The sequence below is a fragment of the Lagenorhynchus albirostris genome, chromosome 10 (assembly GCF_949774975.1).
Source record: "Lagenorhynchus albirostris chromosome 10, mLagAlb1.1, whole genome shotgun sequence".
NCBI lineage: Eukaryota > Metazoa > Chordata > Mammalia > Artiodactyla > Delphinidae > Lagenorhynchus > Lagenorhynchus albirostris.
In genome coordinates this window covers 57739596-57756330 of record NC_083104.1, presented here as the reverse complement: position 1 = coordinate 57756330, position 16735 = coordinate 57739596, and the positions used below count along the sequence as shown (strand labels likewise).

Genomic DNA, 16735 nt, shown 5'->3' with positions numbered 1-16735 from the left:
TCAAATCAATAAAATTAGAAATGAAAAAAGAGAAGTTACTACAGACACCACAGAAATACAAAGGATTATAAGAGAATACTATGAGCAACTGTATGCTAATAAAACAGACAACCTGGAAGAAATGGACAGATTCTTAGAAAGGTACAATCTCCCAAGACTGAAGCAGGAAGAAAGAGAATATATGAACAGACAATTCACAAGCACTGTAATTGAAACTGTGATTTTAAAACTCCCTACAAACAAAAGTCCAGGACTAGATGACTTCACAGGGAAATTTTATCAAACGTTTAGAGAAGAGTTAACACACATCCTTCTGAAACTGTTCCAAAAAATTGCAGAGGAAGGAAAACTCCCAAACTCATTCTATGAGCCACATTTACCCTGATACCAAAGCCAGACAAAGGTACCACAAAAAAAGAAAATTACATGCCAATATCACTGATGAACATACACACAAAAATCCTCAACAAAATACTAACAATCTGAATCCAACAATACATTAAAAGGGTTATACACCATGATCAAATGGGATTTATCTCAGTGATGCAAGAATTTTACAATAACCAGAAATCAGTGTGATACACCATATCAACAAATCAAAGAATAAAAACCATTTGATCATCTTAATAGATGCAGAAAAAGCTTTTGACAAAATTCAACACTCATGTATGATAAAAACTCTCCAGAAAGTGGACATAGAGGGGACTTACCTCAATGTAATAAAGGTCACATATGACAAACCTACAGCTAACATCATACTCAACAGTGAAAAGCTGAAAGCATTTCCTCCAAGATCGGGAACAAGACAAGGATGTCCACTCTCACCACTTTTTTTTTTTTTTTTTTTTTTGCGGTACGCGGGCCTCTCACTGTTGTGGCCTCTCCTGTTGCGGAGCACAGGCTCCGGACACGCAGGCTCAGCGACCATGGCTCACGGGCCCAGCCGCTCCGCAGCATGTGGGATCTTCCCGGACCAGGGCATGAACCCGCGTCCCTTGCATCGGCAGGCGGACTCTCAACCACTGCGCCACCAGGGAAGCCCCTCTCACCACTTTTATTCAACATAGTTTTGGAAGTCCTAGCCCTGGCAATCAGAGAAGAAAAGGAAGTAAAGGGAATCCAAATTGGAAAAGAAGTAAAACTGTCACTGTTTGCAGGTGACATGATCCAATGCATAGAAAATCCTAAAGATGCTACCAGTAAAGTACTAGAGTTCATCAATGAATTTGATAATGTTGCAGGATACAAAATTAACATGCAAAACTCTGTTACATTTCTGTACAAAATCAATAAAAGATCAGAAAGAGAAATTCAAGAAACAATTCTATTGTTTGTTTCAATAGGAAACAAAAGAATCACAACAAAAAGAATAAAATACCTAGGAATAAACTTGCCTAAGGAGACGAAAGACCTGTACTCCAAAAACTATAAGACACTGATGAAAGAAATCGAAAATGGCACAAACAGATGGAAAGATACACCATGTTTTTGGATTGGAAGAATCAGTATTGTCAAAATGACTATTCGATCCAAGGCAGTCTACAGATTCAATGCAATCCGTATCAAATTACCGATGACATTTTTTCACAGAACCAGAACAAAAAATCTTAAAACTTGTATGGAGACACAAAAGACCCTGAATAGCCAAAGCAATCTTGAGAAAGAAAAATGGAGCTGCATGAATCTGGTTCTCTGACTTCAGACTACACTACAAAGCTATAGTCATCAAAACAGTATGGTACTGGCACAAAAATGGAAAAGGACAGAAAGCCCAGAAATAAACCCATGCCCTATGGTAAATTAATCTACAATAAAGGAAGCAAGACTATACAATGGAAGAAAGACAGTCTCCTCAATAAATGGTGCTGGAAGAACTGGACAGCTATATGTAAAAAATGAAATTAGAACATTCTTTAACACCATACACAAAAATAAACTCAAAATGGATTAAAGACCTAAATGTGAGACCAGATACTGTAAAACTCTTAGAGGAAAACATTGGAAAAAGACTCTCTGACATAAATCGCAGCAATATCTTTTTTGATCTGTCTCCCAGAGTAATGGAAATAAAAACAAAAATAAACAAATGGGACCTAAGTAAACTCAAAAGCTTCTGCACAGCAAAGGAAACCATAAACAAAACGAAAAGACAACCCACAGAATGGAAGAAAATATTTGCAAATGATGTGACCGACAAGGGATTTGTCTCCAAAATTTACAAACAGCTCATGCAGCTTAATATCATAAATACAAACACCTCAATCAAAAACTGGCAGAAGACCTAAATAGACGTTTCTCCAAAGAAGACATACAGAGGGCCTAGAGGCAAATGAAAAGATGTTCAGTATCACTAATTATTAGAGAAATGCAAATCAAAACTGCAATGAGATATCACCTCACCCCAGCAGAATGGCTATCATCAAAAGATCCACAAACAACAAATGCTGGAGAGAGTGTGGAGCAAAGGGGACCCTCCTACACTGTTGGTGGGAATGTAAATTGGTGTGGCCACTATGGAAAACAGTATGGAGGTTCCTTAAGAAACTAAAAATACGACTACCATATGACCCTGCAATCCCACTCCTCAACATGTATCCAGAGGAAAACATGGTCTGAAAAGATATATGCACCCCAATGTTCACTGCAGCACTCTTTACAATAGCCAAGACATGGAAGCAACTTAAATATCCATCAACAGAGAAATAGAGAAAGAAGATGTGGTACATACATTCAATGAAATATTACTCAGTCATTAAAAACAATGACATAATGCCATTTGCAGCAACATGGATGGACCTAGAGATTGTCACATTGAGTGAAGTAAGTCCAGCAGAGAAAGAGAAATATTGTATGATATCACTTATATGCAGAATCTAAAAAAATGATAAAAGTGAATTTTTTACAAAATAGAAACAGATTCATAGCCTTAGAGAGTGAACTTATGGTTACCAGAGGCATGGGTGATGGGGAGGGATAGTTAGGGAGTTTGGGATTAATATGTACACATTGCTATATTTTAAATGGATGACCAATAAGGACCTACTGTATAGCAAAGAGAACTCTGCTCAATATTATGTAGCAACCTAAATGGGAAAAGAATTTGAAAAATAATAGATATATGTATACATTTAACTGAATCTCTTTGCTGTACACCTGAAACTAACACAATATTGTAAATCAACTATATTCCAATATAAAATAAAAAATAAAAAAATAAATTAAAAAAATAAAATAAAAATAAATAGCACCACCACCAAAGAGAGGAGTGTTATACTAATCACAGCATATTTAAATTACAGTGTGAGTCTTATTTCAAATTGTGGTGGCCTCACCTGGTAACATACAAGCTTGTAAAAAACACTCATTGCATGTTAAACTACTTGGAATGCTTTCTTGGCACAGCCTTAAGTTTGTTGGGCATTTTTTTAACCCTCCTGGAGCTTACAGAATAGCAGTAGTTCAAATAACTTAATCTTAGTCACAGAAGATAAAATTGCAAAACCACACTGTTATTTGGAAATTAGGTATATACATGAAGTAAGTTTGTGGGTACTAAACAAGGGTATGTATAAAAATGCAGTAAAGTTAAGAAAAATGCCCCAGGATTTCCATATCTAGACTGAAAAAAGAAACTGGAAGAGGATTTAATTCTCATATTATAAAAACCAGCCATGGCCACAGACACACATTCCATTGTGCTGAATTTAAGTTAATAGAGAAATATCAAGCACGAACTATTGGGCCACAAATGTATTTCAGAATTTTTTCTCAAAGTTTCTACAATGTTCCTCATTATAGATTATTCATATATTTATCAACTGTCTTTCTGAATTTACCCATTTATATTTTCAATATGTACCACATTTTAAACATTCATATTTGTTGTTTATGTTAAGTTTGGACTTTGGAGATAGATTTTATTTGTTTCATGGTCCATATAGCCGGTTGGAAATACATACTTTCAAAAGCCACTTAGGGACTTCACCTAAGAACATCTTCAAGGACTAAAATGGATCTCACCACTCTGAGGAAAATTTTGGTATTTAGGACAAGTTCCCCAGTAACCAAGAGAAGCACTTCAAAAGTCCCAATGACCAAACCCATCTCTGGCTTGTGGGAGCACTACCAGAAAACATCATCATTCTTAAAATGAATCAAAATAGTGAGTGATCAAAAAATCTAATCCATAAGCATTTACTCATTGTTAGGGAAAATGTAAGTTTTTCTCAGTATGTTAAACAGTGTAAAATCATTAATTTGCCAAAATTTAACAGGTATCTAAAGTTTGGGTCTTTTGTACTTGAAACCTTAAACTGGTTTGTTTTACTGGTTCCTTCTCCTAATTGGTCCATTTCCATGCAAAAATAAGATGACCTTCCTTTTGAGAAAAAGATTTTGAAGTCTTAAATTTATCAGCAACATTACTTGTGTTTTGAAACACAAGAATTTTTTTCAATAAACAACATAGAATACTTGTACTTTAGATGATCACCAGTCATCAACTCTAATGTCTAAAATGAAGTCAAGGTTCAGACCATGTTAGGCCTTGTGTGGAATTCCTTGTTAAAAAATTTGGACTGATCTTGAGTATGCTACAAGAGCAAGTGAACAGGCCTAATCAATTGCATTTGGACAAGTTCCTCTCTCAAGAAGGTGGAGAAGAGTAGGGAATGTATACATACACACACATGTATATACACACACACAGTAGGGAATATATATATGTATATGTACAATAGAACATATATACATTATGGCATATATATACATATATATATACATATATATGTATATATGCTTAAAATCATAGAAAAACACAAAAGATAACAAGGTAGCTGAGTTCTCTAGGCAAAGAGGATAATGGCTTGCCAGGGAATAGGATTAGTGGAGATAGGAAGAAATGAGTGAGTGAAACACATATTAAGGAAGAAAAGAAAAACTTTATTATTGCTTAGATCTACTGAGTAAAATTGAGAAGATGCCAAGGGTTTTCGATGTATAACTAGGTAAGTTGTAGGTAATAGCCTTATTCACTGAAATACGAAACTTAGAGTATTAAGTAGCATGGAGAAAAAGATGTTTAATTTTGAAAAAGTTGAGTTTGAGAAACTTGAGGAGATATCCCACAGGCATTTAGATATGCATGTCAGAAGCTCAGAATAGTTTCTGACAATTAAAATGTGCCATCAATATGTAGATGAAGAGACTTGCTGACTTGCCAAAGAGGCCTTTCAACAAGAAAGAGGCAGAACTAGAACTCAAAAGCATTCCTGGCTATAGGACTCATAGGACTTCCATTCAAACTGAAGGGATCCATCTGAGGGAGGTCTACAACTTCTTTTTGTGTACAAAATGAAGATGTAAAATATTTAAATTTAATTAATTTATTCAATAAGTAATTACTGAGTACCTGTCATGTGTGTCTTAAAACTCCAGAGTTGGGAATGGAGTACAGTCCTTTATTATTCTCTAAATGGGTTATCTCAAGTGTTACTTGTTTCTAACAGGGAATATCTAATTAAAAATTCGTGACAGTGGTAATAGCTGTAATTGCTTCCCAGATGCTGCCTGAATTTTCAGAGAGTATAAATGATAGAGAACTGAAATTTCACTCTTCTTAGAACATAACTCATTATGTTCATCTCTGAAAAGAAATGTTGATCATCCATATTTCTCCTTCAGTACTATTCTGTTTTACCCTTTGCATCTTAAAACAATAAACTCTGCAATTACATATAGTGACAATACAAATTGTGTGGATGAAATTGTTGAACCATTAGGTTCTAATATTCCATTAATATCTAAAGATGCTCAGAGCAGATCAGTTAACCCTGCCTTCCACTTTAAACACTTAGATTTGCACCTTAGCAAATTCACTTCAAGCAGCCTACATTTTTGCTAACAAAATTAAAGCTACAATCTCCTGATTTAGCTAATCAATTGTTTGTTGTTGGAATCACCAACTATTATTTTTTTTTTTTTAAGATTTAATTTTATTTACTTTTGGCTGTGTTGGGTCTTCATTGCGGTGCTTGGGCTTCTCCTTACGGTGGCTTCTCTTCTGGAGCACAGGCTCTAGGTGCACAGGCTCAGTAGTTGTGGTGCACAGGCTTAGTATCTCTGTGGCACGTGGGATCTTCCAGGACCAGGGATTGAACCCATGTCCCCTGCATTGGTAAGTAGATTCTTATCCACTGCCCCACCAGAAAAGTCCTGGCATCACCAATTATTATATAATCAGAAGGGAGTAAAATAAATTGTCTTATTTTCTAACCAAGAAAAGAAAAGGAAAAAGAGTGGAAATCAGCAGCTTCTTTCAGATGAAAAGGATAGTGGAAAGATGGTGAGACAATGACAAATAAAAATTCTGGGCTTTCCCAACAACTAAACTTTCTGAGCTATAGTTTTCTCATCTTTAAAAAGAAGACAACATTAGCACCCATCTTGGAAGAAAATTTTATTAGCTAATAATACACATAAAATGCCTAGCAGTATGCTTGACACCTAGAAGTATCTTCATTTTTGAGGTAGGATAGGTATTTTAAAATTAAAGAAAATGGACATTGTTATTTTAGTGAGTTACAACAGCAACTACAAAACATCTAACCTAACATATTCCCTTTGGGAATAAATAGCCATAAAGCAACATGTACTTAAATATTTGAAATATGCTTTTAAATAGAAAGATATTTTTCTAAGAAATGAGAAACCTGAGCCCAACAAACTGAGTGGCTCAGAGCCAGTGTGAACGTTAATCAACCTGTTGTAATGCTCTTAAATGATTAAAACCAAAGACACTAGTGGCTTGTAATAGTAGAGATTAATTTAGATTTCTTACATTAGTTGTGTTTTTTGCAAATTGGTTTACAGTATACCAAAAATAAATAGCAAGAGCTGTCCTTTTTTGTTGTAGTGTGATTAAAAAAATTTTTTTGAGATTCTTTTTCAGATCTCAGAAATATAAATAACTAGCTATCTAGGTCTAGCAAAGTGTGAGCATAAGAGCTATGTCCTCGGTAATATTTATGACACCCCATATCCTTTCTGAACTATTCTCTAAAGTTAGTTTATTTTGAAGGTGGCATGTTAAACCTACTTCCAGAGAGATAGATAAGCATTAAAAGTTTACTTTCCAGATAAATAATGCTGACTTTTCATAAATTGGTGCCTTGTTCTTGTGCTTCATTTTTTCGCCCCCAACAACCTCAATGTTTATAGTATCTCTGGAGCACTCAGAGAACACCATTTTGCAAGTTTAAAAATCATCAAGATTTTTCTTTCCCACTCTGAATGCTCCCCAAAGTATCTAGTCCCACGGCAGGAATGAGAGAACATTGAGATATAAATGCCACTTAATAGTCCTGATTCTGCTGAGAACAGAATATTTGAAATGCAATAGCTTTTTAAGTCACTAGAGTAACATTTAATGCACAAGAAGAGTTACCTGGGTAATTTACACCACTTTATCAAAATAAAATGTTCCTCAATGATGCTTATGAGCATGTAATGGAGATTACACACTATGCATTCCGTAAAACTTGAATCAACTGGGTAAAAAAATCAGTCTGAGTTTAAAAAAACAGAGATGGGATAATTTTTTAAAAGAAATATTGATATATTTCAAATATATAAAACACTATAACCTAATTCTAACAATGTGTTTCTGAATGAGTCCTGTTTTACTTATTTTGCATAATTGATTTTTAAATTCCTTTTTAGTTAATAACATCATTTATTTATATGTAGCTTACAAGTATTTATGGTGTCCTTACTACTTCTTTGTCACTGTAGAAAGTCTTTCCTTTCATAGATCTTAGAATCCAGTTTAAAAAACCAGACCAGATGATACAAAATAATTAATACAGGAAAGTTTCTAAAGAATGTGAGTTCTCCTAAATAGGTTAAACAGTACCTGAATTCTTAGTTATGCCATATATTTGCTCAGAAAATTACTTCTTTGAAATGATTCAGTGTTAGAGTTCTATCCAAGTTCAGTTGAATGATGGAAGTTAGTAGCTCCCTTCTCTACGCTTTCCTCAGCATTTTCTTCAAATATCAGTTACAATTGTGCTATAATCTATGACATTTCATGTTAGTGTTGTCCTGTGATCTCCTTAAGGCTCCTTAAACTATCTTCATATGCAGGGTTTAATACAAGGACTGGTATAGCAGATCTTTAGTGAAGAAAAAACAAGAAAATGTTATCTAATGAATGTTTTATTTGACCCCTTTCCTTCCTATTCATATACCATATGGCACATTAAAATCTGGATTGGGAAACCCAGAATTGGAAATTCAATCAAGTCAGTTGAACTCTATTTTTCATATCTTCATTTGCTTTTTCCAGATCCACAATTCTGTAAACCATTCCAGTAATTTCCAATTTGACAAACAGTTATTTTGCACCTTCTCTAAGGAATAATGTATTTATTTGCTCTGTTTACATGCATAGACTACCTAGTGTCTCTCAGATGACAATCCTGATACTGAGAGAATCTTACTTCATCATTTTCTGAAAGTAAAAAGAAATATCTCTAAACCTTATTGTTTGTAATGATTTCTTTAATGACGTCCTTCATGGGAATAGAAACAATTGGCCAGGACTCCAAAATTTGTATGAAGTCCCAAAACATTTAAATACACTTTGCTGAATAGTTGAAGCCCAAGAAGACAGATAAATTCTAAGTCCATTCCTGGGCCTTTATAACTTCACATTTTAGAGAATTCCCATCATCAAGTCTTTATAATGATTTGTCTATTCCTATGTGCAAGGTTCCATGATGGACTCAAGTTAGAATCCCTCTGGATTTCTAAGAATCACTTCTATCTCTGAAGTAATCCAAGAGCTTCTGGTGAGCAGTGAGGATATTGGCTGACCACACAAGCCCAATGGCACACTATAAGATTCATGACAAAGGAAAAACATTCGAGTCAGTGCTCTCCAGTCCAGACACAAAGACCATAACTTCACTGAGAGAAGCTGGCTTGTATTGTAATGTGGTGACTTAAATGTGTGTCTAAATATAAACATTATTATATTAGGAAAAATATAGACCAAGGAAATTTGGCACAAATAGAAATAGTATTTCCCTGATCTCAATTATTATTGAGAACATGTAAACAATAGGCCCAAGATCTGAATTAAGTGAAATTAATCCTTTATTTCCTCTGCTAATGGTAAGGAATCTTAGAAAATCTAAAACTTACTTTGCCTGGTTAGGAATTCATTTTAGCTGCCTTTTTGGTTACTACTGAAGCTGAATCCAGCCTCTGTACCCCGACACCAAATTAAATCTCAGAGACAAATTTTGGGTGAAGTAGAAAAGAATAGCTTTATCACTTTGCCAGGCAAAGGGGGCAACAACTGGCTGATGCCCTCAAAACTGTGTGTACCAACTTGGAGAGGGTAATGAGAAGTTTTATAGTAATGGTTCCAAGAGGAGTGATCATCTTGTGGACATACTTCTGATTGGTTGGTGGTGAGGTAAGTAGGAGTCAATATCATCAACCTTCAGGTTCCAACTGGTCTGGGGTCTATGTGCTTGTGGGCAGCATACCATCTTTAACTATTAACTTCTTCCACCTCGTGGGGGTTTCAGTATCTGCAAAACAGCTCAAAGATATTGCTGTGTGTATCCCTTGATGGGGAACTAGGACCTTGCCCCAAAGCTGCACTATTGTTTCTCTTGACTATTTCACCCTTGTCTCTGCATCCTCTCCCTTCCCTAATTAACGACTGCTTGAATCTGCCCTTTGGAACTCAGTGAAGGCCATGGAGGCTGAATGAAGCCTATTTCTTGTAGTCAAACAAATGGGGGACACAAAAGGCTTTTGTGTCTTTTGTGGCACAGGAGCCCCACAGGGCCCTGCTCAGTATCACTATTATGCTGGGCTAATAGTATTTCCCATTTTCCTAGCCTTCAGCAAGAAGGAAAGAGCATAGTATTAATTCACATACCAATAGAGAGTTATGAAAGAGCATATTTTTGTGCAATGAAAAAAGTTTTAACACTTTTTGTAATAGGACTCCGCTATGATTGTTTCATTGAATCTAATAGTGAAATACTTTTGATATTTAGCTAACTAAACCTCGTGAGTAAGAAGTCTGACTTCATAACAAATATATGATTCCTATTTATAGAACTTTTAAAATTAATGTTGAATTTCTTCAGCTCAATTGTTAGTGGTTTTGTTTTGTTTTGTTTTGTTTTGTTTTTGCGGTACGCGAGCCTCTCACTGCTGTGGCCTCTCCCGTTGCGAAGCACAGGCTCCGGACGCGCAGCCTCAGCGGCCGTGGCTCACAGGCCCAGCTGCTCCGCGGCACGTGGGATCCTCCCGGACCGAGGCACAAACCCGCGTCCCTTGCATCGGCAGGCCGACTCTCAACCACTGCCCCACTAGGGAAGCCCCAACTGTTAGTGTTTTTAAGATTGTCATTGGAAGCTCTTTATGCCTCCTACTTCCCACATTTAGTGGATTATGTGATCCGCTATGCACTGCATATTTTTCCAGGTGCTGGGGATACAGCAGTGAACAGTGTCACTCTCCATTTTAATGTTGGTCAACAGTTTAAAAATGTAAGGTTTTGGGCTTCTCTGGTGGCACAGTGGTTGACAGTCCGCCTGCCGATGCAGGGGACACGGGTTCGTGCCCCCATCCGGGAAGATCCCACGTGCTGCGGAGTGGCTGGGCCTGTTAGCCATGGCCACTGGGCCTGCGTGTCCAGAGCCTGTGCTCTGCAATGGGAGAGGCCACAACAGTGAGAGGCCCACGTACAGCAAAAAAAAAGTAAGGTTTTAGTCCATCAATTTGCTGCCCTGGAGTTTTAGATAAAGTCAAATAAAGCCAAGTCAGTGAGTTTTCATTAGGCATATTTATTTGCTTGGTGGCAATTCCCCAAGATTATGCCAGTTTAAAAGTTCTGACAAATCTGGGGGTAAATGTGGCAGGTAAGGCTGTCACTCTGCCTACTGTTGTTTCACTGTTTTACAGGAACATTCAGATCTAAGAAACAATCCAGGACTTCCATCCCCTGGGAAAACTTGAAACCTATATCATTGCAGCTCCTAAAGCCCATAGATTGCAACCCAGGGATCTTTAACACTCTAGAACAAATGAAGCAAAAAGTGGTGCATTCCCTTTGCTAAAAATTAGTAATAAAACGGGGTAGATTTTACCTCCAAGAGGATAAAGGCACTGACATATTCTTGATTATTCATAGACAAAGTGTAAAATTCATATTATATAAGGCTGACAAGGTACTTTCTAGCTTTCAAACAAGATCCATTTTCCCTTCCAGTACATTAGAGAAACTTTTCTTTATTTCCAGTCAAGTACATACATAAAATTCTTCTCCAAAATGTCTCTGTTGAGAAAGTCTAGCAGCTTAGGGGTAAATTGCTGTCTTCAAGAGATCACATGAAAAAGACCAACATCTATAATCTCCCCCAAAAAAAGGCAACATGATCTAGAGCGGGTCCTGTAAACCTTTCTTGTAAAAGCCCAGAGTGTAAATACTTCAGGCTTTGCAGGCAGTGTGGTCTCTGTTACAATTACTCAAGTCTTCCTTTGTAGAGTGAAGGCAGCCACATACAATATGTTAATAAGTAAGCGTACCTGTATTCAAGTAAAACTTCATTTACGAAAACAAGCGGCTGGCCAAATTTGGCTCAAAGGCCTTAGTTTGCCAACCCCTGATCTAAGTAGATCTGTATTCTGACTGAAGGTAACACATCTCATATTTATTTAGGATCTCACTTCTATTTTGTGTCCTATCATATATTGAAATAATCATAAGCATGTACCTTAAATAGTGAAAGAGATGTAATTTTTCATTTATCATCAGATATCACTTGTAATAAAAGTATCCTGTTGAAGGATATCCTCAGAAACCTAATGTTCACCCTTTAATGCTATTTTCCCCTATATTGATCTAACTTTTGTTCATTTTTCTATATTATAGATCATTATTCCTTTCCTTATAGTATAGTAAGTACAATTTAAATTTTTCTTATTGTTTTTGCTAAAAACATTCTTAGAGGCACTTGAACTATCCAGGGGCATATGCCCTACATCAGTGGCCTCAATCTGCAGTGATTTTACAGTTACTTCCATTACCACCACCTTGTACACCAGCTATCAATGTCAGTTTGTCTACTTCTAGTAATCCCTTTTCTTATATCCATACTTCCTCCCTCCATAGCCCAATGCATAAAATCTGCTTTCTAATGAAGAACTGAATTCTTTCTGATTGAAAGACCCAGATAACCTAGTTTCTGGAACCACTTAAGTCACCATAAACCACTTGGCCCTTTGAAGGAGCACTACATTTCCCTTCTGCATACATAGACTTTAAGAAAGCTATTTTCCACAACACTCAAAAGGTTGGCTGCTTGTTTCTTGTCTGTTGGCCAGGTCCCAGAGCATTGAGGTTACTGGAAGTCAGATTAACAGGTAAATGAGGAATTTTCCTAGTGTACTAATACCTCTTTATTTTCCAACTTGTTTTTCAAAAAACTGATAGATTTTTCTTTACTGATTTTTCTACTCCATATCCTCTTCTGTCTCACTGACTTGGATAGTTTAGCACAATGAACCTCAACACTGGACGCTGAGTCATCTAGGCAAGCACTGAAAAAATACCAAACCCTAGGTCTCACCCTGTAGAGTTTCTATGTTAATCAAGGGCTGAGAACCACTGGTTTCCTATATCCAGTTTCTTTTAGGAGTCTGTGCAAAGGATTAGGGAGGGGCGGTTTACCTTGATGTTCTTCTTTCTATTTAACACATAATAAATGGACTTTAACTTTCTCTGCTTTGAAAAATGCCCTGCAAGTTTAATTCCAAGTGGCTGTATTTCAAAATATATACTTTTTTGTATGATCTCACCATATGGAAAATGCAGTAAGTCTAGAGCCCTCAGTGTTAAGATCCTTTATTCTCTTTTCGGCTATTGCATCTTAAACAGCTGTTTTTGATAACTGTGAAGCCAAGTGAATGCTACTGTCTTTCTCTTGTTTGTAGCACCAGAAGAATGGGCCATGACCCGCTCCAGCCTGAAGGCACCACCACCAAGGTCAGCCCGAGGGGGATACAGGGAGCACCCCTATAGTAGATACTGAGGGTTCTCCTCGCCTGTGACCTCACCTCAAAGACAATTCATAGCCTGTGGTCTCCACATAAACAGCAACATGACAAGTAATAGTCCTTTTTTTTGTTCCTATTCTAGGGATAACTGCTCATGGTTGCTCCCATATATTTGTTGTATTTCCCTGATACTGTTGGCGTGACACTGACACTAGTATTATTTTATGAAACAGACTAAAGGAAGCATTGGCAAGCATTGTCTATAAACCATTCAGTAGGATGATATTCTCTTGGTTGTTTTCATTGTTGTGTGTAATCATTTTTTTCTCTCTCTTTTTTTTTTAAAGAAAGAGCATGAATCTGTTAACAGATTTTGAGTCTTAACAACTAGCAAAAACTTTGTTTAGGGTTGCTAAAAAACTAACACGATATTTGAACTAGCTATAATAAAGTTGTAGATAAGATGGTTTAACCTGTCTTTTAATAACTGTTAGTTAGTTGAAGCTGTTCGATATTAAATTTGTAAATTTAATTTTAAATGCTGTTTTAATGGGGTTGAAAACAAGCAGCTACTGTATGTATGTAGCTAACTGAATTTGTTTAGTGTTTTAACCTGTATTTGTTAAAAAAGAAAAACACACACACATAAAGTTCCATGTGTAAGCTTCTCTAAATAGGAAACCACACTTTGTCAAATATGTTTGCCATAATTTGTCAATAAAGCTGAAAACTTTTGTAAAAACTAAATTTGGAATTACTTGTTTTCTAGCTTTAAATGCCTGCTTTATTTCTTTTTCAAGAGATGCCTAAAATGTTTTCTATTTAAAAATTACAAAAATGAACCCAAGCCTGTTTTAAGATATTTGTGTAATACTTTAAAAGTGTATTAATAACTTATGGTTGTTAAATAATTTAAAAGTTAACAAACTAAACTGTTACATGAATCATGGTTAGTAAACACTAATGTATAACATGTTAATGGAAAAAAATGGATTTAGAATAATAAATGGATTTAAACTATCCTCTAAGCTTTATCTTGCTAAACACAAATTCTGGTTGACTTGTTTGCATTAGCATGTCTCTCGTGAGAAAGAGTAATGGAGTATAAAGAGGTAAGATTACCACTTACCACTGTCTAAATGCCTAGTTCTTCAACCTTTGAGTTTCCCGCACATTAAATATCCCATCCAACATGTAAGCATTGTGTAGATTCACTTTATTTTCACTCAAAGGAGTGTGTGGACTTCATTTGCGTAGTTTATAACAATTTGTTTTGACAAACAAATCATCAGTGTCACTGGCCAGTTGTTGCTATTCAACCTCAAAAACTTTATTTGTAATTTTCAGTGCTAAATATCACCGCCCTTGAAGGCAGTTTAGAGGGCTGATAATTCTTTTGAGACTATCAGACTTGATGGCTGATGATTGTTAAGGAAATATGTCGCAGGACTCAAAGGATGACTAAACGTTAAACAGGTAACACTAATAGTAACTCTGTAATTTTGCTTATGCAACAGTAATGTTAAATATTCTCAGTTATTAAGTTCCTGATAGTTAAAAAAGTAAACCTACAAAAACATAACAAATAGGTCTATAGGTTATTAAAACAACTAATTAACATTAACTAGAGGCACCAAAATTATTTTACAATATATAACCCTCAAGGTAATAAACAGAACTAAAATTAGCAATAATAGTAATGCAATTCTTGCTAACATCAAACGTAAGCTAAATTTTGATGGAAAAAAGAATGTGAAAGACTCGATGGTAGGGATGAATGCCAAAACTGTTCATCTTTTAAATACAGTTTTTTGTTTATGGTGGCTTTTGTCAATGTAATTGGTTTACTTTTTTGCTGCTAAACAGTTTAGGCATATTGTTGTTCAGTTTTTGCAGCTGGAGTTGCATGCTAATAGTTTTATGAAGTGTGTGTCTGTCATCAATTAAATTTGTAATATTTGCCTTTCACAAAATGCTATTGAGTTATATTTAATTTGTGTTCTATTCTTTCTTACTATTTCAGGTACCCACAAGCAAAGAGCACATAATTGAATAGCAGGTGTGATGGGCTAAGAATGAGAGAGGTAAGCTTATTTTTATCTTGACATAGATAATCTTTAGCAACATGAAGCTATGTAGTAAGCTAAAACACCAAATGCCACTTGTTGAAATACTAAAAAGGTTTAGATTGTTGTCTAGAAACTGAGTTGTTTGTATCTTCTTTTAAAGAAAGTGATCTAACTTGGTGTTTACCTGGCAAGTCTTTCTGAGCTTATTCAGAAAGGTGAATTCATAGTTAATCTGCAGCCCTTTTCCTTGCAATGAACTACTATATATTACCTCTTCTTAATTGTGCAGAGAAAGAGTATTAAAACTTTTATTCTGCAGACATAAGAAAAGGAAATCACAATTGTTGACTGAGATGGAGGGGATGGGAAAGGGAGCCTCATAACCAATCCCTTGCCTACCCTCTGTCAATAAGATGATATTTATTTAGTCAACTAAAATAAACTTATCATTATTTTCCCCATTTATCCCATTAGATTTATCAGTAAATTCCTTGTTTCTCATCTGCCATTCTATTTGATTCAGCAAATATTTACTAAGTACAAAGCACTACTGGAAATTGAGACTTGATTTCTATACACAAGGAGTTGAAAACTTTAGCCAATAAACCTCAGACTTACAACAATGCAAGGGCAGTTATGAGATCCACAGACAGACTTGAGAATTGAAATAGTCTTGCCAGGATGTTTGAAACAGGGATAAAATCCAAGTTTTCTCCTTCTAGGTCTGGTCCTCTTATCACTACACAGATATCCCTAATACAGTGTAGAGTTAAACAAATGCCGTAGGAGAGAGATGAGAGAGCCTGGAGATTCCTCATGACTACAGGGAGGCCAGAGACTGAGGGAACCATGGACTGAGAGGAGCAGCCTATGCATGGAGGTGGAGGGGAGGGCCGCCTGGGCAAGAGAACAGGCTGAGTCAGGTCTTGGAGTCCAAACAGTTCAGGAAGCAGGCTCCAAGGGGAGAAAAAACCTGTAATCCAGGTATCCTGCTTACTATTCTCCTTTGATCCTTTTTAAACAATAAGCTTGATCTTGTATAGCAATGACAGAGAAATCACTCGCAGTTTGTTACTATTTTGATACATTAATCTATAAGTTTTTGTGTCCATTGTAATTATTTTATCATTTCTGTTATTGTTGCTTTATAACCCATGGGTCTCTCACCATTCAGACTCAATCTTTCAATGCATTAACTCAGGGCAGGGCTATCACAGCAGAAACACCAGTGCTGAATAAGAGAAGAGAACATTCTTGGCTATTGAGTTTAAATTAAGAGTTTTTGAAGTTCAATAACCACGATTTGTGAGAAAGGGGATTTTGAGTTTCAGAAGCTTGTGTTTTGAGTAGGTTCTGAGTAGGACACAAAACGGTAGATTTAAAAGACTCCTATCAAAAAATAAATAAAGACTCCTGTCCACCTGCCTCCATATATCTACAAGATAAACATTGTTCAGGCTGAGAAGAAAGTTCAAGAGGTAACAATATCTAAGATATTAGTGTAAGACATTAGTGTGGTCTTGAGTCTGAGTCTGTACACTAAATCAATTATCCAATAAAAGCCTCCCATAGGTTTAGAA

The 16735-nt window shown here is 36.0% G+C and overlaps 1 protein-coding gene across 1 annotated transcript in view; it reads left to right on the top strand.

The window, feature by feature from the left end:
* Window positions 1-13187, top strand: part of KHDRBS2 (KH RNA binding domain containing, signal transduction associated 2) — a 685450-nt gene extending 672263 nt beyond the window's left edge. Inside the window, exon 9 of the mRNA XM_060164098.1 lies at window positions 13024-13187. Coding sequence (XP_060020081.1) covers window positions 13024-13121 — 98 coding nt within the window. The 3' untranslated portion in view covers window positions 13122-13187. The remainder of the gene's footprint in view (window positions 1-13023) is intronic.
* Window positions 13188-16735: the final 3548 nt, after the last annotated feature.